This window comes from Symphalangus syndactylus, chromosome 8 (genome assembly GCF_028878055.3).
Source record: "Symphalangus syndactylus isolate Jambi chromosome 8, NHGRI_mSymSyn1-v2.1_pri, whole genome shotgun sequence".
Classification (NCBI taxonomy): Eukaryota; Metazoa; Chordata; class Mammalia; order Primates; family Hylobatidae; genus Symphalangus; species Symphalangus syndactylus.
The window spans coordinates 21,766,848-21,794,744 of record NC_072430.2 but is presented as its reverse complement, the minus strand read 5'-3'; the positions used below and the strand labels follow the sequence as shown (position 1 = coordinate 21,794,744).

At 44.6% G+C, this 27,897-nt stretch overlaps 1 protein-coding gene across 5 annotated transcripts in view; it reads right to left on the bottom strand.

Annotated features, from left to right (window-relative positions):
* Positions 1 to 27,897, bottom strand: part of CLMN (calmin) — a 125,887-nt gene that overhangs the window by 69,828 nt on the left and 28,162 nt on the right. Inside the window, exon 2 of one of the 5 annotated variants that reach the window (XM_063645494.1) lies at positions 5,746 to 5,828. The exons of the other annotated variants lie outside the window; for them this stretch is intronic. Within the exon in view, the coding sequence (XP_063501564.1) occupies positions 5,746 to 5,749 (4 nt within the window). The 5' untranslated portion in view covers positions 5,750 to 5,828. The remainder of the gene's footprint in view (positions 1 to 5,745; positions 5,829 to 27,897) is intronic. 5 annotated transcript variants of the gene reach the window in all.

Here is a 27,897-nt window from a genome sequence, read left to right as displayed (position 1 = left end):
GTGAGCATGTTTAGAATAAACACAGTGTGATGGTTACTTTTATGTGTCGATGTGACCAGGCCATGGTACCCAGAAATTTGGTCAAACATTATTCTAGATGTTTCTGTGAAGTCGTTTTTTAGGTAAGATTAACATCTAAATCACACTTTGAAGGCTGGGCACAGTGGCTCACACCTATAATCCCAGCTCTTTGGGAGGGCAAGGCAGGAGGATCACTTGAATCCAGGAGTTTGAGACCAGCCTGAGCAACATGATGAAACCCCATCTCTACCAAAAAAAAAAAAAAAAAAATTAGCCGGGTGTGGTTGTGGCGGCTCATGCCTATAATCCTAGCACTTTGGGGGGCCAAGGCAGGAGGACTGCTTGAGCCCATGAGTTTGAGACCACCACATGCCAAAACCCCATCTCTACAAAAAAAAAAAAACACACAAAAATTAGCCAGGCATGGTGGTGCATGCCTGTAGTCCCGGCTGCTCTGGGAGGCTGAGGCCGAGAGGGTCTCAGCCTGGGTGGCAGAGGTTGCAGTGAGCCGAGACTGTGCCACAGCACTGCAGCCTGGGTGAAAAAGTGAGACTCTGAATCAAAAAAAAAAAAAAAAAAATCCCCAGCTGACTTTGAGAAAAGCAGACTGCCCTCCATCAAATGTGGGTGGGCCCCATCTAATCAGTTAAAGCCTTAACGGAACAAAGCCTGACCTCCTCTGAGCAAGAAGGAATTCTGCCAGCAGGCAGCCTTCAGACTTAAACTGCGACTCCTCCTTGGGTCTCCAGCCTGCTGACCTACCCTACTGACTTTGGTCTCGCCAAACTCCACAATTGCATAAACCAATTCCCTAAAATAAGTGTCATTCTCTGTATGCAGACTCATCCTCCTGGCTGTTTCCCTGGAGACCCCTGACTAATATGCATAGGTATGACTCGTGGCACATTGAGTGCTACAAAGAGGAGAAGGCACTACCTGTGAATCAGATCGTCTGTGAGTATTTGCAATTGCCCCAACCATATCAATTTCTCACTTTCACTTCCTGGTGAGTCATATTCGGAGCAGCTGGCTGGGATCAGAAGAAACAAGGCATTCTTTTCATGCTCAGACAGAGCCCTGTTGAACATTTACTTTCCTGAAGAAGGCAGAAAGAGGAAGGGCCTCCTAGTGACATTCTCCAGCCTTGAGGAAGAAAATTCTGATTTAATGAGCTTGAGTTTGAATGTAATCAGATTTTCTCTATAGCAACAGCTCCACAACACAATCCTCTTGGCAGCTGCAACAACCAGCCGTCTCCTGATGAAACCAGACATCTCACACGTGGGCCACTGGAGAAGCCACCGCCGAGGCACAAGATGCCAGAGGATGGGACCACCCCACCTGGTCATCAGCTTTAGATTTGAGTGGGAGTAAGCAGGTAGTGCCGTAGTCCTTTGATTTGAGAATTTACAAATGTGTATCTAAAAGTATGCTTCTCCTGAATTGAAAGTCTTTCCTCTAAGATTTGGAATGAGACAAGGATGTCCACTGTCATTACTTTTATTCAGCGTAGTACTGGATGTCCTAGCTAGAGCAATTAGGCAAGAGAAAGAAACGAAAGGCATCCAAATGGAAAAGGAAGTCAAATTATCCTTGTCTTTAAATATAAAACAACATAATCTTGCATTTAGAAAAACCCAAAGACTCCACCAAAAAAAATGTTAGAACTGATAAATTCAGTAAAGTTGTAGAATACAAAACCAACGTATAAAAATCAGTAGCATTTATATGACAAAAGCAAACACTCTGAAAAAGAAATCAAGAAAGCAATCCCATTTACAATAGCTATAAAAATATAAAATACCCAGGTATAGATTTTACCAAGTGAAAGATGGCTACAAGGAAAACTATAAAACACTGATGAAAGAAATTGAAGAAGACAAAACAATGGAAAGATATTCCATGTTCATGGATTGGAAGAATTAATACATTAAAATGTCAAGACTACCCAAAATGATTTATGGACTCAATGCAATCCCTATCAAAATACCAATGACTTTCTTCATGGAAATACAAAAAAATTCTAAAATTTCTAAAAATTCACAAAAGACCCTGAATAGTCAATGCAATCTTAAGCAAAAAGAACACAGTTGGAGGCATCACACTATCTGACTTCAAAATACAGTACAAAGCCAAGTAACCAAAACAGCATGGTAGTGGCATAAAAAAAGACACAAAGACCAATGAAACAGAATAGAGAACCCAGAAATAAATCATGAATTTACAGCCAACTTATTTTTGACAAAGGGGCCAAAATGGGGAAAGGGCAGTCTCTTTAATAAGTGGTACTGGGAAAATTGCATAACCATATGCCAAAGAATAAAACTAGACTTCTATCTCTGAGCATACAAAAATCAAATCAAAATGAACTAAAGACTTTAAGACCTAAAACTATGAACCTACTAAAAGAAAACATTGAAGAAATGCTCCAGGACATTGGTTTGGGCAAAGATTTTTTGAGTAAAAGCACAGGGAACAAAAGCAAAAATAGACAAATGGGATCACATCAAGCTAAAAAGCTTCTTCACAGCAAAGGAAACAATCAACAAAGTGAAGAGACAACATACAGAATGGAAGAAAATATTTGCAAACCATCCATCTGGTAAAGGATTAATAACAAGAATATGCAAGGAACCCAAACACCTCAACAGAAAAAGAAATCCCCAAGTAATCCACTTATAAAATGGGCAAAGGACATGAGTAGACATTTCTTAAGAGAACACACACAAACGGCCAACAGGTATATGAATAAGATGCTCAACATCACTAATCATCAGGGAAACACAAATCAAAACCACAATGAGATATCATCTCACCTCCGTTAAAATGGCTCTTAACCAAAAGACAGGAAATAATGGATGCTGGTGAGAATGTGGAGAAAGGGGAACCCTCATACACTGTTGGTAGAATGTCAATTAACACAGCCACTATAAAGAACAGTATGAAGATTTATCAAAAAACTAAAAATAGAACTACCTTTTGATCCAGCAGTCCCACAACTGGGTAAATATCCAGAACAAAGGAAGTCAATACATCAAAGAAATATCTACACTCTCATATTTATTTCAGCACTATTCACAATAGCCAAAATATGGAATCAACCTATGTGCCCATCCACAGATAAACGAAAAAAGAAAATGTGCTCTATATACACACAATGGAATATTATTCAGCCATAAAAAAGAAATCCTGTCGGTTGCAGCAATATGGATGAAACTGGAGATCATTATGTTAAGTTAAACAACCAGGCATAAAAAGACAAATATCACGTTCTCACTCATGTGTGGGAGCTAAGAAAGGATCTCATGAAAACAGAAAATGAATTTATGGTTATCAGAGGCCAGGAAGGAGAGAGGGGAGAGGGGATGAAGAGAAGTTGATTAATGGGTATAAAAATTCAGTTGGATAAAAGGAATGGGACCTAGTGTTCAATAGTTCAGTACAATGACTATGGTTGATAACAATCTCTTATATATTTCAAAATAGCCAGAAAAGAAAAATTTGAAGCACAAAGAGAAGTGTTTGAGGTGATGGATACCCCAATTGCCCTGGTTTGATCATTATACATTATATGAATATATCAAATATTGCACATACCCTGAAAATATGTGTATCGTTTATGTAACAATTTTGTAAAAATAATAAATGAACTATCTGTATGTGCAATACCTTGGATGTATCTGAAGGGAATTATGCTATGTAAAAAAAAAAAAGCCAATCTCAAATGATTACACCACAATGATTCTTACTGACACAACATTCTTGAAATAACAGAATTCTAGAGGTGGAAAGTGGATTTGGAGTTGCTGGGGGTAGTGACTGAGAAGGAAGGGTGGGGGCATGTTTATAAAAGGGAACCACAACTAATCCTTTTGGTGGAACTTTCTGCATCTTGACTGCCATGGTGGTCACACAAATCTACACAGGTGCTAAGATTTCCTAGAACTAAATACACAAGCACATAGATGAGTCCATATGCAGCTGGTGACATCTGAACGAGCTGGAGGGATTGTGTCCAGTTCTTTCTCCTGGCTGTGATACTGCACTGTAGCTACGGAAGAGGTTACCACTGCGGAAACTAGTGAGGGTATACTGGGACCTCTCTCTCTCTCTCTTTTTTTTTAGACAGAGTCTCACTCTGTCACCCAGGCTGGAGTGCAGTGGCACAATCTTGGCTCACTGCAACCTCCGCCTCCCAGGTTCAAGTGATTCTCCTGCCTTAGCCTCCCGAGTAGCTGGGACTACAGGCACGTGCCACCACGCCCAGCTAATTTTTGTATTTTTAGCAGAGACAGGGTTTCACCATATTAGCCAGGCTGGTCTTGAACTCCTGACCTCGTGATCCGCCCACCTCAGCCTCCCAAAGTGCTGGGATTACAGGCGTGAGCCACTGACCTGGCTATGTCTTACAACCATATGTAAATCAACAATAATCTCAAAATGAAAGGTTAAAAATTAAAACTCTTCATCCACCAAGATATTAATCAAATATATGCCTGAGCTTATATTTAGTTTTAATTATTGTCAGACATAACATCCTTTTTGTATTCTTAATGCTTTATGAGCATTACAATAAAAAATCTTATTTTATGATTTCTACTGCATTATATATGAATGTATTAAACAATTACACATAAAATATCTTTATGTATTTTCACATGTCTATCTTTACCTCATTTATTTTTATATGATATTCAATATGAGTATAATATCATTTTTCTTCAAATGGGAAAATAATATGATTCACCTCTGACTGGTAGATCTACGGAAAGGTGGTCAGATGGCCAGACCCAAGTCAGAGCTGAAAGGGCTTTCCACAACTCGTGAGCTGTGACAAGGTCATTGTGCTTTGTGTTCATATTTGGCCTTTTGAGTCTCAATGGACTCCTGCTTGACAGTAATTGACCCCTTGGTTGCGGCCCACAGGCTCTGCCAACCTGAACTCCGCCAGGCTCCCTCCTGGATGCCCAAGCCCCAGCATCAGCCTGGCTGACCCAGCTGCCTGGCACCAAAGGCTCCCACTGGCCCCTACAGCATGGAGATATTGCTGGGAAGTAACCATATCTCCAGGGTCCTGACTCTAGGTGGGTCACATGATGAATTCTGGACACTGGAATGGGAGGTAAGGGGTGTGTATCCCTCTCCGGCCTGGCCCCTGCACCTCATATGAGCTCCTCCCCCACCCCAATCCACAGGCTGGAAGTTGGTGCCTGTCCCTGCATGCCCCTGCAGTGGACTTCATGAGTGAGAAAATTAACTTCTACTATGTTAAACCACTGCGATTCGGAGACTCCGCTAGTGCTCCCTTAACAACACACTTCCATTTTAGGAATAAGAAAACAGAACCTAAGACGGTAAAATGGCTTGGCCAGGGTCAGACAGCCAGGGAGGGGAAGAGCCAAGGCCAGGACTTGGGCACTCAGCAGGGAATCTCCTCCCACGATGTGCCATGTCTGCCTGACAAGCTATGGTCCAGTTCATGCTGTCTTTGTTGACCATCTCCCCATCCATCACCTCATTCAATGTTTTAAAGGCAATTCAATTAAAAATAACTTATTTCCCAAGCCAAGTGCCTCACTCATTTTTTTCAAGATATAATTCACATGCAATACAATACACCTATTTAAAGCCCATAGCTCAGTGGTTTCTAGTCTACGTACAGAGTTGTATAACCATACCACAATCTAATTTTAGAACACATTCACCAAAAATACATTTGATTACCCATTAGCAGTCATTCTCCATTCTCCACCTTCCCCTCAGCAGCTTCAGAGGCAAACACTGATAGACCTTCTAGCTCCATTGATCTGGAACATTTCATATAAATGGAATCATATAATATGTGGCCTTTTGGACTGGCTTCTTTTAGCATAATGTTTTCAAGGTTCATCCATATTATAGGATGTTTTCAAGGTTTATCCATGCTACAGCATGCATCAGTACTTCATCTTTTATTGCAGATTAATATTCCAAGTATGATGAATATACCACATTTTCTTTATTCATTCACCAGTTGATAGATGTTGGGTTGCATCCACATTCTGGCTACTATGAATAACTCTGTCATGCTGCTATAAACATTTGCATACATTTTTTTTTTACATGGAGGTCTGTTTTCATTTCTCCTGGGTATACACCTAGGAGTAGAATTTCTGGATTCTATGGTAATGGTATGTGTGGCATTTTGAAAAACGGCCAGACTGTTTTCTAAAAGAAACTGTTTTATATTCCCTCTAGCAGTGCATTGGGGTTCTAATTTTTCCACATCCCTGACAACACTTGTAGTGGTCTTTTTTATTTTAGCCATTGTTTGTGGGTGTGAAGTGGCATATCATTAAGTGGTATTTCATTTCCATGATGACTAATGACGTTCAACATTTTTCATATGCTTATTGGTTATTTGTGTATCTTCTACGAAGAAATATCTACTCAAATCCTTAGCCCATTTTTAAACTGGGTTGTTTATCTATCATGGAGATGCAAGAGTTCTTTATTCATTGTGGATATAGTCCCTTATCAGATATACAATTTGCAAATATTTTCTCTCAGTCTGTGGGTTATCATTTTACTTTCGTTATGGTATCCTTTGAAGCACAAGAGTTTTTAATTTTGATGAAACCTGATTCAACTATTCCCGATAAGCCAAATTATTCTGAACAATTCAGTCCCAGAACAGCAGCCATGTTCTCCCAACCTGTCTAGAGAGGCCGCATTCCTGAGAGCCACAAAGACAGCACCAAAGGCCCTGGGGTCCCCTCTCCTTTTACCTCATTTCAGAACGGTTTTCTACCAGGGAAAAAAGTTGGTCTGAAGATACAAATGACGTTCACAGAATGAAATACTATGCAGCCACTAAAATTACCATGCAGGTCTACCAACTGGCAGCAGGTTTAAACAAAGTAAAAGGACAAGGGAACAGAGTAGTATGTAGGGTATAAGGGCTGTCTTTCTAATTTCCCTGAGTTGAGGCATGAGTCAGTGCTGTAAAACTGTAAAAGTTAAGTGTCTTGCTCAATGAATTGTAGCCTGTATATCTATCTGCATAACCACCACTCAGATCAAGAATACAGAACATTTGCATCACCCCAGAATGTTCTCTTTGCCTCTTTCCAGTCTGCCTCCACCCCGTGCCTACCAAAGGTATGCACTATCTTGACTTCTATCATCATAGATTAAATGTACCTGTTCCTGAACTTCATATACACGGAATCACACAGTTTGTGCCTGTCGGTTTTGTTCCATTAACAATTTTGAGACTCATCTGTGTTACTGTGTGTATTAACAGGCTGGTCCTTTTATTGCTATGAATTATTCCACAGTGTGACTATTATGCAATTAATCTATCCCTTCTTTGTTGATGGGCATGCATCTTGTCCCAGAGAAAAATATAAACATTTGAATGGAGAAAAGTGTGAAAAGAAAAATGCCAAAGTGTACAAGATGTTTTGTTTGTGGGTAAGGCGAGGCCCTCAGCCTGCTGGTGGCAAAATGGAGGAAGGACAAGTAGAAGCCTGGAGCAGGCTCTGGAGAAAGGCAGACACTGAGCCGGAGGAGGAGCCTGCCAGGAGGGTGTGGGCTGGGGAGCTGGAAGGGGAGAGAGGAGGAGGGCACTCCAGGAAGAGGATGAGGAGGGTATTAGAGGGATCCTGGCTGCTGTAACAGATAAGCCCCAAACCTCACTGGGGCCCAGGAACAGAATGGGGTGGGAGAGAAGTTCCAGAACACCCAGAGATGAAGGCAGCCATTCATCCACATGCTCAACAGGTTTCCCCTGCACACCTACTACACACCAGGCCCTATGCCAGGGGCCCGGAATCTCAAGCATTCAGGCAGTGAACTCACTGGACAATTGTGACATCTGGAGTAACATTCAAAGTTTGAAATTTGGATATAGATTCACATTTAGTATGACAATACACCAGCCATATGTTGTGAGTGCTTCATTCTTCCTTAATTTAACCAACAGTTGAGTCCAGCTGTGTGCCAAGCTCTTGACTAGATGCTAAGAAGCAAGGTGGACCTGGCTCCTGCCGCACGGAGTTCATGGTGTAGTGGGACAGAAGAAAGACCAAACTCAAGCTGATTAATAAAATAATTGTAAGTTGTTCCTATGGGCTCCCAAGGGAAAACGCCGGGGCCAAGATATTGAAAACCTCCCTTGATCATTTATTATTTTTGAATAGACAAACACTTGCATGGTTCAAAATTCCAAGAATGTAATAAAAGGGAATGCAGTGATGTCTCCCTTCCATCCCTCTGCAGCCAGCCACTTTCCTTTCCCCAAAGCAAACAATGCAGTAGTGGTTGTGTGAGTCCTTAATGAAATATTTTAGACTTCTATGAAGAAAATGCATATGCATGCCTACACCCTCCCCTACACACCACTTAGCATGCTCTAAAGGGCTGATCCATGGACAGCGAGGGTGAGTCAGCCCTGCAAATTGTGATGGAAAGCAGCCCTGCAAATTGTGATGGAAAGAACATTCCAGAACGAGATACGAGCAGGCGAGAAGCCCCAGAGGATGTTCAGAAGGCTTAGAGGTGACAGTGTGGAGAGTTGGACTGTCTGGCCCAGGACCGCTGTGGGGAGATTCCTGCCCCACAGAGGCCAGGCCTGGGGTGAATCAATGGATCCACCACCTGCCCCTCTCCAGAGGCCACACATCAAGAAGGGCTCCTCCCTATTCACGCCTACCCTGGAGGGTTCCTCACAGGGAGAAGAAGGAGAAGGAGTTTATGAAGCTATAGTTCACTTATGATGCTGCGCAGCCAACTTCCGTCATCTGATAGGGCCTAACACTCCAATCTGAGGCTGGTTCACCCCAAATAAACACTACTCCCAATGCAGTAAGCCATGTTCAGGAAGGGTCCTGAAAGGCTCATCAATGCTTGTGATGGTGCCGTAATAACCACAGACTTAGTCTGCACCCGGCCCTGCAGCAATGTCCAGGGAATTTAATAACCTTGAGTATCTTACCCCCGCCATTAGGGGAGGTGAAGAAAGAAGGTGGGTGAATGTGAGCGCATATTTGACCTATAGCTCTGCAAAGCCTGCCCTCTGCCCTTCCGTGCCTGAGCGTCTCCACTTTGATGACACACTTTAGGTCAACAATAAAAGCTACACACTCTTAAGGCCTCCCTGCTTCCCAAAGCCAATCCTATAGATAAACCGATTGCACATGAACCTCATGAACCTCATTCAGACCTACCACACCCTCCTCCCAGCCAGTCCAGCCTGCACTTGGAAACTCACAACGCTGGGTCACGCTCAACTCAGCTGTCTGATTCTGAACCTGGCATCCCCTTCAGTTATTAAACAAATAACTGGTCCTTTACTGATGTAGTTCTCAGTGTCATTACCTGGGTTCTGGCTTATCAATAGGTTTCCCATGTTTTATTGTGACTTTTCTATTTCTCAGCTATTACCATTTTACTTTCCCTAATTTGCCATCCAGACCTTCCCCTGTTACTTTCTTTGCTCCCACTAGGTTTCTCCTGAACATGTTTAGCCACGAGCTCTCTGCGCACCCAGATTCCCCCGTCTCCTCTGGTTTTTGTTTCCATCATTCTGCTTGGAAATGCCTGTCTTTTCTCTTTCCCCATCAGACCGCATATGGTCTAACCACACCTTATGAACTTCCCAGGACTACATGGCACCCAGCACACGAAGTCAGGAGGTATTCTTATTACCACCCCTGCCCATGCACAGCAGCCACAGGCTGTGTCGTGTGTCACCTGTCATCATGTTAATTGTGGTCAAGTAGCAAACACAGCCCTGGAGAGCTGTGGTCCCACTGCCCAGCACAGCTACAGGTATCACACCCCATCAGGTTCCTGGCACCTGGCCCTGGTCGCTGGATAGAAGGGAAGCGTCCCCAAAGCTCACACCCAGCACGCTGCCTCGTAAGAACATCTCTAAACCTTGTGTGGCTCCTTGAAGGGGAGACCCTGACTGCCTTCTCATTCCTGTGTGTGTCTTGCAGTATTATTATATGATAGTCACGGCTGAGCGCGGTGGCTTACGCCTGTAATTCCAGCATTTTGGGAGGCCAAAGCGGGTGGATCACCAGATCAAGAGATCAAGACCATCCTGGCCAACATGGTGAAACCCTGTCTCTACTAAAAATACAAAAATTAGCTGGGCGTGGTGGCGGGCGCCTGTAGTCCCAGCTACTCAGGAGGCTGAGGCAGGAGAATCGCTTGAACCTGGTGGGGCAGAGGATACAGTGAGCCGAGATAGCGCCACTGCACTCCAGCCTGAAAACAGAGCAACACTCCGTCTCAAAAAAAAAAAAAAAAAAAGATAGTCACTCATTCCTTCAACAAGTATTTACTGACCCCTACTGTGGGCCAGATAGTGGTCTAGCCCTGGAGATACATATACCCAAGACAGGCATCTCACAGATGATGCAGACAAAAATCCCAGACTCAGGGCACTTGCAATCTGGTATGAAGATAGATGTCAGAGGTGTTCAAACCAGAGTAACTCCATCTTGAATAGGGGCTGGGTAAAATTAGGCTGAGACCTACTGGGCTGCATTCCCCTGAGGTTAGGCATTCTTAGCCACAGGATAAGAGAGGAGGCCAGTGCAAGATACCTGTCACAAAGATCCCACTGATAAAACAGGATGCTGCAAGGAGGTTGGCCAAAACCTCCCCAAACTAAAATGACAATGAAAGTGACCTTTGGTCATCCTGACTGCTCATTAGATGCTAATTATAATGCATTAGTATGCCACAAGACACTCCCACCAGCGCCATGACAGTTTACAAATGCCATGACAATTTCTGGAAGTTACCCTATATGGTCTAAAGAGGGGAGGAACCCTCAGTTCCGGAAACTGCCCACCCTTTCCTGAAAATTCATAAATAATCCACCCCTTCTTTAGCATATAATCAAGAAATAACCATAAAAATCGCCAACCCACAGTCCTCTGGACCGCACTGCCTACTGGAACAGCTGTTTGTTTATTCCTTTACTTTCTTTCTGAAATGGTTTCAGTCTCATCACCTAGGCTGCAGTGCAATGGCGTGACGTCGGCTCACTGGAACCTCTGCCTCCCAGGCTCAAGTGATTCTCCTGCCTCAGCCTCCTGAGTAGCTGGGATTACAGGTGCATGCCACCATGCCTGGCTAATTTTTGTATTTTTTGTAGAGATGGGGATTTGCCATGTTGCCCAGGCTGGTCTCGAACACCTGAGCTCAAGTGATCTGCCCACCTCGGCCTCCCAAAGTGCTGGGATTACAGGCATGAGCCACCATTCCAGGCCTTTTTCCTTTACTTTCTTAATAAGCTTGCTTTGCTTTACTCAGTGAACTCACCCTGAAGTCTTTCTTGCATGAAATCCAAGAACTCTCTCGGGGTCTGAATTGGGACTCCTTTCCAGTAACATCCTCCTGGCAAACCACAAAGGGGTGATATTGAGGAGACCCCTGACTCAAAGGGAATGGATTGCAGCCCCAGTTGGCCAATTTTGGGTAAGTGGTTGGGTATCTTACCCTGGGGAAAGGGCGGAATTGAATCAGAAGTATTTTACCCTGGGGAAACGATGGAATCGGGCTGGGACTCCTAAGACAATAGGGGATGAGAGGTCCCCTTGGTGAAGTCCCTCGGTAAGGAAAACTGGATTTAGCACCACAGGATGTTACCCGCTATTCTCTTTGGATTAATCTGTCTTTGTGCTCTTTGCTGTCATCTGTGGGTGATAGGATTGGGTATGCACAGGATCATGGGACATGGGGAGCTTTTTTCTCCCCAAAGGGGGAAACTTGGGAGCTGATGGGATTGCTGGAAAAGATCCTTTAGTGACTGACGAGTGGCTGGCTGAACTTTTGATTCAGTGTTGATACGATGGGTGGGTCTTTCTCTGGCCTCCCTGAGTTCCTTGCCTTCCTCACCCCGCTGCAGGCAATACTTTTTTTCTCTCTCTTTCCTTTCCCTTTCCTATGTTTTCTGTCACTCAGGGCAACTGTCCACTTTTCCATCTTTCTCAGAGATCACATGCTGAAACTCCTGGTCAGAGGTCATTGCACCCCACTTTGAATGGATTAAAGACAACAGGGGCCAATGGAGGTGAATTTGAGCCTTGTCAGGTGGATACTGGACACTGAGCTGGGTGGCTAATGTCTGCGTTTTGTCACGCATATTTTGCTCTGGCCAAAATGGAAAATGTTAATTCAGTTCCCCCATGCAACCCCTGGTGTGGCATCTTGCAAAATTGAGAGGTTTTTGCCTATGGGTCCATAAAAGTGAAAAAGATGTTTTTTTTGTTGTTTTTTTGTTTTGTTTTGTTTTTTGGTAATGTGGCTTGGCCCTCATAGCTATAGCACAGCAAGCAGGGTCATCAAAGCCACTTTGGGAGAAGTGGCTTCCCAGAAAGCCACTTCCCAGAAAGCCCCTTCCCAGAGAAGGGGAACCCAGAAACCTGGTACACTGGCAAAAGGGCAAGAGTTTCTCACCTGCCAGGCTTCAGCCTCTCTCTGTGCAAACTGGTTGAATGAATGGTAAAAATCATTGTCTCCTCTGCAAAGTTTTGATTAATGGGAAAAGGATTTGTAAGGCTAGTCTTAGGCTGTAGCGAATTTGGTGAACTTTGTGCTACAAACTTGTCTTTGTGTGTCATTCTGTCATAAAAGGTGTGCCACAGGATATAATGCAGGCCTAGGACCCCTGTAAGTCTGCTATTTGACCAGCACTGATAAACTATAAACTTTGCTGCTGCAGGTCCCTGAAACAAAAACTGGATGAGGTTTCCCTCTCATCTTGTTTTATGTCCTTGGAAGCTTGACTTTATAACCATGTGGCAGTTCTGTCTCTTGGTCTCTGCCATCTGGAAGGTGGGAATTTTGGGAATTCATGTCATAGTTAGCTCTAAAAATTATCTTGAGCAGTTAAAAGGCTTTGCAAGCTCAAAGTTGATTGCTCTAGGCTCCTTCTGGGGAGGTCAACGGAGACTGCCCAATGCTGTAGCTTAGTAGCTAAGGCTTTGTCTTTTCTTTTCTTTTTCTTTCTCTCTTTTTGGAAAGACAGTCTCTCTCTGTCACCCAGGCCAGAGTGCAGTGGCACGATCTCGGCTCACTGCAACCTCCGCCTCCCAGGTTCAAGCAATTCTCCTGTCTCAGCCTCCAGAGTAGCTGAGACCACAGGTGCCCACCACCACACCCGGCTAATTTTTGTATTTTTAGTAGAGATGGAGTTTCACCATATTGGTCAAGCTGGTCTCAAACTCCTAACCTCAGGTGATCCACCTGCCTTGGCCTCCCAAAGTGTTGGGATTACAGGCGTGAGCCACTGCGCTGGGCCAGGCTTTGTCTTTTCATGATGGCAGCCTGGGTTCAATCTCAGCCTAGGGAATAAGTATTTTCTGGTTTGATATTTGCGTGACCTTTGCCATTTACTGATTCTTCCCTCTCCATGAACAACTTCTGACTTGCCATCTTGAAGTTTCCTTCTCTGAGCTACCTTTGGAGATTCTAAATCTCATTTAAAAAAAAGTGCTTACACCTTTTTGAAAGTATCTCATACACCCATAGTTAAGTCATAACCTTAGTTAAGGAATATTGGTTTCACCTAGGAGGTTACCTTTGCAAAAGTTCAAAAGCCAGAAATATCGGGTGCTTGTCCTGGCTAGAGTTTGGGAATAAGAGATTTCGTTAAAAATCAGCTTAATTAAAAATGGATATCCAAGCTATACATATATTTAAAAGGCCTTTAAGTTTTTTCTCTTCTTGGATCTTATTTTTCTGAAAAAGCTTTTTCTTCTTGGTGAACTGAGTCGTCTTTCTCCATCTTATCTTCTTGCCACTCTTGATGCCCACATGAGAGGACATAAGATAATTTCTAACAGCCCGGGACTCCTGGCAAAAAAGGGAGAAGGCGTCACCGACCCTGTTTTGGGAAAACTCTGTTTTCCTCATGGAACCCCAGAAATTGAAAGTAGATCGATCCCTCTCAAATTCTAAGGCTTTGTTCGGTTTTACATTGTGTTACCTGAACTTTTTTGACTTTTGAGGGTATCAGAAATTAGTATGCATTACGAGAGATATAGCCTTGATATAGGTAGGAAATACACTTTTAGGGATGGCTAATGGCAGTAATGGGGAGATACTCTCTTTGCATATTTGGATCGGAGAAGCATGTTCTTGGCTGCCTAGAAGTTATGGAAACATCCCCACCCCCACTGACAAGACTCCTATGGGGGATGTGCTGATTCCCTTTTGAGATCCAGGATCCAGTATAAAAATGGGGATCTGTTCTGTTTTTATCTTCCAGCTGGCCTGCTTATTAGGCCCTAAAAACTACATGCTTTCCTGGCCCTGTTTCTTGAAGGACTGCACCTTGAAGCCAGTAATCTAATTAAATGTTAATTAAACTTAAAAACTGGCAAATGAAAAATCTTATGACTACTGGATCTTCTTCCATCTGCATGTATTTATGTGTGTTCTGTGTGCGATGTTTATATAAAAGAGCTCTACTTACTTGGCTTAAAGAAAATTAAGTGCTTAAATCAAATATTTTGTCAGAAAAAAACTTTAATACCTTTTAGTTCGTGTCACTTGAGTAATCTTTGGGAAATAAAGATAGTTTTAAAGGTTATTGGTAAAATAAAAATGTCTTCAAAATGTAGATATTTGGTCTAAATTATGCAGGTCAGATATTAGGTTTGTTAAATGCTTTAAGCTCTAAACTGCTTCTATGACTTGATAATTGTTCAATTTACCTACTTTGGAGATACTAGATTCTAGATAAGGCCTGGGGACATATGGAGTTAGCCATGCCCCCCGGCTATGCTGGAAAGAGTCTAACCTTATCTGCACTTCTGTCTGGTATCCTAGGCTCCACACCTTGTACATAATTAAAATCACTTACTGGCCAGGCGTGGTGGCTCACGCCTGTAATCCCAGCACTTTGGGAGGCCAAGGCAGATAGATCATGAGGTCAGGAGATCGAGACCATCCTGGCTAACACGGTGAAACCCTGTCTCTACTAAAAATACAAAAAATTAGCCAGACGTGGTGGTGGGCACCTGTGGTCCCAGCTACTCGGGAGGATGAGGCGGGAGAATGAACCCAGGAGGCAGAGCTTGCAGTGAGCCAAGATCGCGCCACTGCACTCCAGCCTGGGCGACAGAGAGAGACTCCATCTCAAAAAACAAAACAAAAATCACTTACTTACTGGCTTTTTCACCAAAAATAAAAGCTGCTAAGAGTTAACACTGTAACACGTAATTGAGACGACTACAGAAACAGTTTTACATGCAAGGTGTATAAGAAATGTGGAATGTATTTTTGGTAAAAGATTATAAGAAGGCATCAGAATATGGTTTTTTGGGGGTTTTTTTGCCTAGTATAGAGGGTTAAAGGATTATATTAAGTTAGATAGGCTAAAGCTGAAGATTTGAGCAAGTTGTGGAAGGTTTGTGAAAGACTAATCTTGTAAAAGAAATTCTGTGTGTGAACATATTGGCTAAAGTTAAAGAGGTATTATTTGGTTTTTCCATAAATTGAACATTGGAATAAAGCACAGCAGGATTTTCTTAGAGCATTGGTCTGTCCTTTAACAAAAAAATTCTAAAGGGTTATAAACAGTTTTGAAAATCTTACCTTATGGTCAAACTGATTAAAGTTGGATAAATTTGTCTATAGGGTTTTATTAAGAATTGGGTTTGATATCAATAGGACACTAACGCAAAGGTAAAATTTGGCTAGATTCTGTCTTGAACGAAATTTTCATGTAACATTAAAAGATAATGAAAGATTTTTATTTGCCTTTTAAATACAGGAAAAAGAAGGGAAATAAAAGAGACTGTTTAGAAAGCTAAGTCTTCCCTCTGTTAATGAATAGAGGTTTTTACTTGTTTAAAATCTTTGAGTTATTTTGGCTAAATAAATGACTTACGGTGACCTGGGATTTTCTCTTACAGTGTTTTAAACCTTTGATATTTCACAAACTTTCCAAAATCTAATTCTAAATTAAGTCTTTTTCTGACCTGATTAATCCTTTTAGATATTAGATCCCCTAAAGTCCAAAAGTATTTGGCTTATTTGGTATATTAAAATCATACAGGAAGCATTGTCAAGTATGAAATGGTGTTTGGCTTTTGTTGGGCTATATTTTTATAAATATGTTATTGGTATGTGTTCCAAAATTAGGGGAAACTCCTATAATTTTGATATGACTTAGTGGTATGTTATCAGTAATAATTACAATGGTTATGTAAAATTGTTACATGCCACGAAAGTAACCAAATTTCCTTGTAAATTGTGTCTTTGACTGTGGCTGCCCTAAGACTTTTTGTCATCCACAGACAATTGTTATCTTGTTTCAATCCTCTTTAAAAGGTCGTTTATAATCAGCTATGGAACTCTGACAAGCACTTTTAAACGCAGAGAGGAAAAATAAACTTCCAAGTCTCTTTTGGATAACTAATATATTCATAAATACCAGGCAAAACAGGAATTAACTGCATAGACAGAACTAATAAAAGTTCTGACAGGCCCAGGAGCCCCAAATTATCTTGAGACCTTGAGATGAGAAAAATTTGTCCAACTCATACAAGTATTTATAGACACAGTTAAATAAATCCATGGCTGGGTTCAAGGCTTTAAAAAGTCTACGCTGACACTGCTTATGGAACAAAGTTCCATCAAAGCCAATTTTTAAAAAGAAGGCTATGTGGCAAATAATTATTGTTGCTGCACGTTATACAGATAATCAGGCCAAGTATAATAAAACTAAAAGTCATTTTGTAAACAAATCGGTCCTACTCTTACTTCTTTTTAATAAAAATGGGAACTGGAGAGAGAAAAATTATGTTTCAAAAACTATGGTACACCTGTTATTAGATTCTAGTCCCATTCATTGTTTTTGAGTTTTTTCTGCAATTTAGACTGACCCTGCTTATTCCTGTGAACCAACCAGTGATCCTATTGCTCAGGAGAAACAGGGGATAGGTAATGTAAACTGGATTGACTTTCTAATTCTGGGCACATACTGGAATAGGCTAACAACTCCATATCAGCTTGGTTCCAACAATAGCCCAGTTCAAGGAAAGCCTTCTTGTTTAGTCACTTGGGGTAATATTACTTATTTTGCTTTACTGTTGTGTAATATATTGCTGTTGTACTCCTCGTGTAGAAATGCAAGATAAGCTTACTCAACGTTTTCTTCAACACTTATTAAATCTTCCAGATAGTGTCACCTATTGTCAGAAGTCACAGTTCTTTCTGTTTTCTGGTACCAACAAGGGCTGTACCATGCAGGCAGATGAAGGCAGAAAGAGAGTAGAGGCTGGGGGCGGGCTCCACCACCCTTCAATTCACGAAAGAGCTGCCCTATTCTCCTCTACTGTGGGCCACACTTGTTGGATTTGGCTGTGTGTCTCTGGTTATGGTTGGTAACTTTCCTCAGAGCATCAGCTTAACAAGTAAGTGAGAACATGTGAATTGGGTTCTGAACGATGAGTAGGAATTCATCAGTCACAGTTGCTGGAGAAGAGAATGTCCAGGGAACACCATGTACAAAAAGAATGAGCAGTTTGGTTTTGCAGGAGAAGAGGATGGGGCAGAAGGCAAGTGCCAGATCTTGAACAATTCTTCTTGCACTAAGATTTGCACTTCTAGGGAACCACGGAGAGTGGCCAAACCAGACTTCATTTTTAAGAACATCTCTCTGGCAGCATACGGAAAGGATGTTGGAAAGAGAAGCAAGTATAGGCCGAGAAGCCAGTTAGGAAGTTTTTGTAGTCTAGACACGTGTGATGGAGGCTTGGACAAGAATAGGAGCTGGGGGATGATATAGGAAGGGTCAGATCAGAGCAGTATCAGGAGAGAAAGGAACTGCCAATTTGTTCAGATGGACCATGAGGCAATGCAGGCTGAGCGGGTTCAGACCCAAATGAGAACTGAGTGGCCAGAAAGGGGCAGCTGAATCCAGTATGCAGAGGCCAAAAAAGCACGGAAATGGCCGCTGGGGACCTTGCCTATGCAGAGAGCAGGCAAAATCCACAAGGACAAAGAGTCAAGGACAGATCTCCAAGGCAGTTCCCACCTCAGCCCAGGAAGCCTTTATATTACCCCTGCACAAGGAGCAGCCAGTCAGAGAGAAGGTCAGAACCAGGGCCTGAAGGGGAAAGCAGCCGCGAGTTCTAACAGCCTCCCTGCTCCCACTGGCTTATAGCCTCAAGTCAGCAGGACCAGCACATTCTTTGCAGGAGCAGAACTGGAGCCTGTCAGATGCAGGAGCAGGAAAAAGGACCACAATCAAGAAGCCCACACTCTTTTTATACACAGGAGGACACAGAGGACACCTAAGGTCACAGGGCAGTGGGGCTGGAGCAGATCTCAGGGCTTTAGCCCCAGCCCTGTGCTCCATGGCATGATGCTGTGGTGATATGGTTTGGTTGTGTCCCTACCCAAATCTCAACTTGAATTGTATCTCCCAGAATCCCCACATGTTGTGTGAGGGACCCAGTGGGAGGTAATTGAGTCATGGGGGCCTGTATTTCCCATGCTATTCTTGTGATAGTGAATAAGTCTCATGCGATCTGATGGGTTTATCAGGGGTTTCTGCTTTTGCTTCTTCCTCATTTTTCTCTTGCTGCCACCATGTAAGAAATGCCTTTCACCTTCCGCCATGATTCTGAGGCCTCCTCAGCCATGTGGAACTGTAAGTCCAATTAAACTTCTTCTTCTTCCCAGTCATGGGTATGCCTTTATCAGCAGTGTGAAAAATGCACAAATACATGTGGCTTTCCATGCTTGATTTTGAACAGGAAGAAAAATTAACCTGAAACCACCCATCCCCAACTAGTACCTGGAAATATACCCATTAGAATCAATCTTTTAGGTCATCAAATTCCTTCAGGAAAGGAGAGTATGAAATTTAAATGTATGTGGGAGAGAGAATCTGGGCCCAGGAAGGTAGGACCTGCATCTGAACGCTGTCTGGGCCTCTGGAGAAGCAGCACTGTCTTCTGTGCTGTTGACACACAAGCTGGGGAAACACTGGGTAAATTGTAGAACATGCCTTCCTCCCCTAGACACATATGACAGGCCCCACAGAGTCCCATAAAGGAAAAGACTAATCATAACTGAAGGATCTGAGAAAATCTTTTAGAAGAGTGGACATTTGCACTGGGTATATCACAGGTGAGATCACTGGGATATGTGGCTAAGATATATGCTCCAGGATGAGGTGGACATTTGAGCTGGGTATGTAACAGGCGAGATCACTGGGGTATGTGGATAAGGTATAAGCTCCATGGTGCGGCCACACCCTCCACCCATGTCCACAGCAGGCATTGCTAATCAACCACGGCACTCTTTCCAACCCATCCCAGACTTCATCTCAAAATCCTTCTGCGCTCAGCACTCCAGGCAGCCACCAACAATTGATTCACAAAGGACCACATGGTAAAGTGTATGCAAGATAACCTCTGACCTATGGGAAGTGGAGGAGGAGGAGGAAGGGGAGAAGAGTGGAGATGAAGCAAGCTTCGGCATCAAATGTCAGGCTGAAAAACTTCTTCCTCTGGCTATTTGATGATATTAAGGGGAGAAGAGTGGAGATGAAGCAGAGCTTCGGCATCAAATGTCAGGCTGAAAAACTTCTTCCTCTGGCTATTTGATGATATTAAGGATATTATTAATTATTTCAGGTGTGATCATGGTAGTGTGGTTATGCTTTTTAAAAAGTCCTTATCTTTTAAAGAAAAATACTAAAATATTTATGGATGAAATGGAAAAACATCTGAAATTTACTTCACTAGTAAGTCCTAGACAATGAGGTGGGAAGATGGAGAGGCAAGAGGTAATAGCCATACAATGGAATATTATTTAGCCATAAAGAGGAATGAAGCATTGATGCATGCTACAACATGGAACATGGATGAAGCTCAAAAACATTATGCTAAGAAGCCAGGCACAGAAGGTTATGTATTATCTGCTTCCATTTAAATGAAGTATCTAGAATAAGTAAATCCATAGAGACAGAAAGCAGTTCAGTGGTTTCCAGGAGACAGAGGGATGGTAAATGGGGAGTGACTCCTTAATGTGTTGCGTCTTCTTTGGGGGTGATGAAACTTTTGGAACAAGATAGTGGTAATGGTTGTACACTCTGAATGTACTAAATCTTACTGAATTACACATTTTAAAATGGTTAATTTTATGTTGTGTGATTTTCAGCTCAGTTAAAACGTATTTTCACTCAAAATAAAAATGCTGTTTTACCAAAAAAAAAATTATAAAATTAATGGGAGTTGAAGACATAAAGACCAAGAGTCTGGAGGGAGGGGACTGCCCTTCCACGGGGCAGAGAGAACAGTGAGTTCGAAGGCCCTGAAGAGAGAGCACGTGTCTCACGGTAGATCAGTCAGGGATCATCAGGGTCTCACTCAACACCTGTGTGTGCCAGCCTCTGCTCACCACGTGACCCCACAGAAAGTTTGCAAGCAACTTTGCAGACAGGCAGACCCAGACTGTGAAAGGTGACATCTATGATTTGGAAGGGAGAACCAACAACTAACACAAAAAGGCCAGGTGCCACACGTAAGCCGCCTCCCAGGTCACGTCATCCCCGCAAGGCTACCACATTTTGCTTCTGTCACCTTCGCCAGAATCCCAGCCTTGCCTGAGGGGCCCCTTGTGCCTTGCTTCCTATCTTCCCTCCTGTGAATTTGCACAGAGGAGGGACAATTCTAATGGTCTGACTTTGCAAACCAGGGAAATCCTATGATTTGAGCAACAAAGCTTACATCTATACAAATAAATAAAAACCTCCCCACTCCTGCCAGCCCTCTCTGTACACAAACCCTCTGTCTGATGGGAACTGTCCCCGTCACTTTCTAGCCCAGCTCCGTGGCCAGGCTCCATGGAGGCCACATGCAACACGCGAACTACAGAGCCAAGTATGCTGGGCCTGCCTCAACCTGCCCACCCTTCTCAGCATGGCGTGATGTTCAGGCATCTCTGGGCCACTGGATGCTGTAGCAGGCAGCAGCTGGATCCCTGTTTGTCACTTACTTGGAGAGGGAGAGAGGAGGGTCTGAGAGCAGCACCCTCCCTGCAGTGCCATGGTTGTTAAACTTGAGCACCCATCAGAAGCACCAGGCCCCACATCCAGAGTTCCTGATGCAGTAGGCTGAGGTGGGGCCTGAGAATCTGCAGTTGCAACAAGGTCCTGGGTGATGCTGATGCTGCTGGCCGGGAACCTCACTTTGAGAATGGCAGCTTCAATGTTCAATGGTTTAGCATCGTAAGATGTCCATAAAGCTCAGACAACACTGGCTTGCAGGGAGGAGATGCCCTGGGATTCTGCATCTTTCTTGGGATCCTGCAGCCTCCAGTCCAAGGTCATCAGCCTCTCTCCATACAGCCCTGTTTCTGGAGGGCAGAGAGGCTCCTAGCCAGCTATCTGCATTTCCCTCCCTATGCTCTCAACCAACCCACCGTAATTACTGGCTATCAAGATTCTCAGTGCACACCAAGTCATCACCTACCAGAGTACAAAGGTTTCCTGTTCATTAGTTCGTGGTTCATTAGTTCATTTGTCTGTGACTTCGACAGGTTTTATGCCCATTTTGCAGCAGAGAAAACAGAATCAGGACAGTCAAGTAACCTGTCTAAGATCTCACAACCACAGCATAGTGGGGCCTGGAAGAGGACCTGGGTTTTCTACTTCTAAACCTATGTACAATTTCTGTACTGCCACAGTGGTATCCCCCACAGAAGCCCTGTATCCTAAGGCAGGGGCCTTATCACAAAGTCCTACTCTTAGAGGACTTACATGAACAGCTGCAAACCAGAGTCGCAACAGCTATGACATGGCTGATCCAGGGGACTAAGGTGCCCTAGGAGGGCACCTAATGAGGTTTTGGGATCACAGTAGGCTTTTGAAAGAAATAAGCCTAAGAGAAGCCTTAAAGAGGAGTGAGCCAGTGAGAAGGCAGGGCTGGGGAAAGAACAGTGCACTAGGCAGAGGGAATAGCAGATGCAAAGGCCGAGAGGTAAGACAGATCAGGCATATCTGAACAATGGAAACTACAGCAGCTGGAGCACAGGGTTCTGCTAGGTGACGAAGGACAAGGCTGAAGAGATTGGCAGATCCTATGCTTAAACATCTCACAAAACACATCAAGAAGTTTCAGCTCACATCAATGCATTGCTGGCTGGCAGGCTGTAAATTGGTGCCACTTTCAAAAACTGTTTGGCAGCATCCACAAAAAATAAAACATGCTGACCCTTTGATTCAACAATTCCATCCCTGTGTATAAGCCAGAAGGAACAAGCGCTTGTGTCCACCAAAAGACATGCCCAAGAGTGTTCTTAACAGCACATTCATAATAGCCAAAAACTGGGATCAATCCACTTGTCCATCAACAGGAGAACAGACATGGTACAGTCGCACAAAGGAATACTACACGGCAATGAAAAAGAATTAACTCACAACTTGCATGGATCTCACAAACTATCAAGCAAAAGAAGCCAAGACACAAAGAATCCACTGCAGGATCCATTTATGCAAAGTTCCCAAACAAGCAACATTCAGCATGGTGCTGGGAATCACGATAGATCTTACCGCTGGAGGTAGGTATGGCTGGGAGGGGCACAGAGAGTGCTGCTTGGGTTCCAGACGTGGCCTCTGCCTGCACCTGAGTGGCGGTGCCGTGGGTGTGTGCACACATCACATACACCTAAGGTTAGGGCACTCTGTACACTTTACTGTTATATGACACTTCATATAAATCCCATTGGTCAGGCTGGGCATGGTGGTTCATGCCTGTAATCCCAGCACTTTGAGAGGCCGACGCAGGCAGATTGCCTGAGGTCAGGAGTGCAAGACCAGCCTGGGCAACATGGTGAAACTCCGTCTCTGCTAAAAAGTACAAAAAATTAGCCAGGTGTGGTGGTGCGTGCCTGTAGTCCCAGCTACGTAGGAGGTGGAGGCACGAGAATTGCCTGAACCTGGGAGGCAGAGGTTGCAACCTGGGCGAAGGAGCAAGACTCTGTCTCAAAAAATTAATTAATTAATAAACAAACAAAAAACTGTTGTTCTACATTCTTATCATATGTATACTATACTTCAATTTTTTTAAATGCTAAAAGGAGAAAAGGGTTGATAACAAAGACCTGGGTGTTGGGGGGGATGGGCATTGAAGGCTTCAAACCAGGGAAAAGAAGCAAACAGGCTCTTCCCACCCCAATCCCCCAGCCCCATTCCTGGGCTGCCCACTTTCTCCACCAGCCTAGTCCTCTCGGCTGTTGTCCTCTCTGTTCCCTTTTATGCCCAATCCCCATCCTCGTAGGAACCGGCCATTCATATTATGACCCCATCAGGCCAAAATCCCCGCTGGCTGCCTTAGCCTACTGTGCCAGGTCTTCCATGGTCCTTTTGCTCAGGGGCCAGCTTGTCACCTCCCCCACCAGGGGCTTAGCCTCCTTGTATGCAATCGCCACCTAAGACAGGTTTAAAGGCGTGCAAGAATCAAACACAACAGCTGAAGCCTATAACATTTCAAGGCAAAGTGTCCATTCTTTGGGGGATGTCTTTTGGGAATTCTATCTTCAAAATAATACAACCTTCAAAAAAGAAAAGCTCCTTAATTCTCACATGAAAGACCAATTGCCTCCAATCCAAGGCTTTTCTCGTTGACACCTGCAGAGCCCTTCACAGTGTGCAAAGCCACTCAGGTGCAACGGGTCCTAGTGCTAAACTCTCATCATGATGCCCTGGATCTGCCCCGCCCACTCTTCTTCCTTGGGTGGTGGTGCTTTGTGACTCTGTCACACTTTGCTGCTCCTCCAAAGATGTCCAGATCCCAATCCCGAGTCTGTGTGTTGCCTTTATGTGGCAAAAACAGACTTTGCAGATGTGTTAAGGATCTTGAGATGGAGAAGTTTTCCTGGATTCTCGGGGAGGGCCTTAAATGTAATCACAAGGGTCTTTATAAGAGGAAGACAGAGGGAGATGTGATCTAGAAGACAGAAGAGGCAGTTGATGGAAACAGAGTCAGAGAGAGATGAGATGCTGCTGGCTTTGAAGATGGAGGAACAGGCCACAAGCCAACAAATATGAGGGGCCTCTAGAAACTAAAACGGGCAAGGCAACAGAGTCTCTCCTGGGGCCTCCAGAAGGAATGCAGTATCACCAGTGCCTTGAATTTAGCCCAGTGAGACTGCATCAGGTTTCTGACCTCCAGAACTGTGAGATGGCACATCTGCATTGCTTGAAAGTGTTCACTTGGTGTAAGTTTGTTACAGCAGCCCTAGGAAACCCACGGGCCTCCTTATGGTGCTTTCAGCTCCCAAGCATCAGAACAGCTTCTCAGTATTCCTATCCCCACCCTAGTGCTGTGGTATGCAGTAGGTGCTCAATGAATGCTGGTTCTATGAAGGGTGGTAGCCTAGGGATACCGACGCAGAATAACTAATAATACCAAGGGCATGGAGCTCCCGTGCCTGTAGCAGAGATGACGCAAACACGTGCTTGCCAGAAGCGCAGCTGCCGATGCTGCTATGATTATTAATATCCTTCTAGGCACCTGCTGGGCTCCGACCTGACCACGCTCTTCTGTCAAATTCTTAACTTCTTCCTCTCCCAAAGAGCAAGAACAATTTAAAAAGAAACCACCTTGGAAAAAGCTTTAGCTGGCCAGAGTGGAACCAGGGCTGTGACAGCGTCCCTGGTTACTGATGACAACATTCACCCACCGAGCTGAGCCTGGGCGTGAGGTTTCCTGTCTGCCTGGGGCTTGGCTCGCCATCCAGGAAACCACCTGTCGCAGGCGCCTGTGAAATGGGAGCCAGGCAGCCTAGCCATGGCGATGGCCTGTAAACAGATTTCTCCCGCCCACATGGAGCCGCATCCCTGCAGCTCCTGCGTCTCGGGGCTGGCTAATACCTGGGACTGCATGCTGCCTGTGCCAAAAAAATCCAGACACTCGCATCTCCCTGGAAATATCATTGGCCACAGGAGCTGTTTCTCATCCCCAGAGCGCCAGGTTGCAGGTGCAGCTGGGGATTATCACTTCTGAAAATAAACACCAAGCCCAGGTGAAAGCTCCAGGAGAGGCGGAGTCAGACTGGCCCCAGCAAGCCTCGCTGGGGAATGGGGAGCCCTATCCTCCTCCTTAAAAGTGAGCTGAGCGTACATTATTCAGAGCCCCATAGATAAATTCCCATAGCCTGTGACCCAATATTTCCACATCTAGGCATCTGTCCTCTAAGATCACCAGAAATGGGGACAAGAATGAACGTGCAAGGAGGTTCAGCAGGAGGTACCAAAACGCATGCAAAGCTGGAGAAGCTCTGGATGGCCAACAGCAGTTAAGTCAGCCACAGAAAGAATGTGTATGCAGCCCCGAAAATGCTGGTTACCCAACATTGAAAACATGGGAAAATTCTGAGGTCAGAACACAAAGTGAAAAAAATAGGATCCAAAATTATATATATGGTGGACTGAAATTGCTAATGGCAATGACAAGCATTTATTGAGAACTGACTGTCCCTGGCACTGTGCCAAGGGTTGACGTGTTCCCACGTCCTCATTTGGCCTCGCTGCAAGCCTGTGAGGAAGGTCTGACTTTTGGGCCTATTTCACAGATAGGGGGACTGAGGCATGGAGAGAATTCAGCGGCTCGCTCCACACAACCACATGTCCTTAACACCCTCTACACCATTTATGTTAAAACTCGACACATTTACAGGAAAAAAGCCCAAAAAGAAAATGCGTCAAAAGGTAAATGGTAGTCATTTCTGGGTGGCATCATTTGGAACATTTTGTATTTTTCCATATTTTATATGGTGGACATGTACTACTTTTAAAACCAGAAACTATGCTATTTTTAAAAGTCTCCAGAGATTTCATAAGCTCCCCTAGAACGGTTTAAAATAACAACACAAACAAACATCAGTAATGAGAGATCTGCCCCCCAAGAGTCCCCCACCCCCACCTCCACCCCCTGCATCTTGGGTCACAGGCTCCTTGGCCCTCCAGGAGGTGTAAGTAAAAGCCTTATTGTCTCTCTTATTGATTTTTGTCCTTCCTCTAAGAAATGTCCTCGACTTTAAATAACTTCAGGTCAAAAGCCTGAGCAAGCTCTGCCCTGCACACTCACGGGGACAGAGGGTACCCTCTGACTTCACCTGCTCCACAGATTCCCAGGCTGGTGGTAGGGGAGGGTAGGGACCATTATGCTTGTGCCCCCACTAAAAACACCAGATTTCCCATGAGCTAGGATTTGCTGGGAGCTGGAGAGAAATCAGCATAGCCTGATTAAATTAACATGAACCAGCTCAGGGAGGGCGAGATGAAGCTCCAAAAGCACAGGCCTGTGAGAGCACGGGTGCCCAGTTTGGGTCTGCTCCTCCAGGGACATGGCTAATTCCACTCCAGCACATCCAACCAGCCACGAACATGATCATCCGGGGGCAACCAAGGAGCAGGAGAAAGAAGTGGGTAAGTGACACAGAGCAGAATGCAATTTTGCACATAGCCGTCCGTGGCCATGAGAACCACTAGGAATGTATTTGGGAGATGGTTAGAAATAAAAAAATTAAAATGACAGTAACTATGTCTGGGTAAATGGGATGGAAAATCCCTCCCCTCCCCTCCCTTCCCTCCTTCCCTCCTTCTCTCCCTCCTTCCCTCCCCCCTTCCCTCCTTCCCTCTCTCCTTCCTTCCTTCCCTCCCTCCTTCCTTCCCTCCCTCCTTCCTTCCCTCCTTCCCTCCTTACTTCTTTCCCTCCCTCCTTCCTTCCCTCCCTCCTTCCTTCCCTCCCTCCCTCCTTCTTTCCCTCCCTCCTTCCTTCTTTCCCTCCCTCCTTCCTTCTTTACCTCCCTCCCTCCTTCCTTCCCTCCCTCCTTCTTTACCTCCCTCCCTCCTTCTCTCCCTCCTTCCCTCCCTCCTTCCCTCTCTCCCTGCTTCCCTCCCTCCCTCCTTCCTTCCCTCCCTCCTTCCTTCCTTCCTTCTTTCCTTACCTCTTTCCTTCCTTCCTCCCTATTTTCAAGTTTTCTCTGACTTGTTTTTAAATCAAATCAAATAACCATACATATCTTGAGGCCTCCCTTGGCAGTCTGTCAGCCTCTGATCTTCACTGTCATTCTCTCTGGATTCAAGGCCAGGAGAATGGGCTCTGTGCACCTGCTCCCGGCAGGCAGGAATGAGCTGCACAGACCCCAGCACTGGGTGAGAAGGGCAGAGACACAGGGGTGTACTGCGCCCCCCATCTCCCACCTACCCCTGCACCGCAGCCCTCTCTGGTTTGTGAAATGGAAAAATAAATCTGAGGCAACAATACATCCCCTGGCTGAGCTGTCCTGTGAGGCTGAGAATGGGGTCCAGGCTCCTTCCTTTCCCAAGGGTCTCGGAAGCATCACACAAACCTGCAGTCTCTAGAAACCAAGCCTGGTGTTGTTCTACGTGGTACGGAATGAGGCAACATGAAGTAGAAAACAAGGAAAAACTCCCTCCTGTCTCTCACTTCGTGTTCTAGCTAAAACTTACCAAACGCCAGCAGGGAAGGTGCCAGCCCCACTGCCTGGCTGGAGGGTGACGCCAAAGAGGAGGAGGAGGCCAGAAGTCTGGCTGGAGGGCTTCCCTACTCCCCAGGCGAACCTCTTCCTACCTACCTCACCCTAAACAGCCAGGACAGTGCGTGCAGTCAGCCTGCCTGCCAAATAACGGGTGGGGGAGTGGGCTGGATTCACTTATATTTCTAGAAGTATTTGCTAAGCACCTACTATGTGCCAGGGACTGGATAGACTACAAAGACGAGGAATAGGCATGGCCCTTGCTTGCACGGGGAAAACAAAATTTAACCAAGAAAGCACAACAGCAGAATTACAGTTAAGATCGCTGCAATGAAGGAGGAAAAAGCT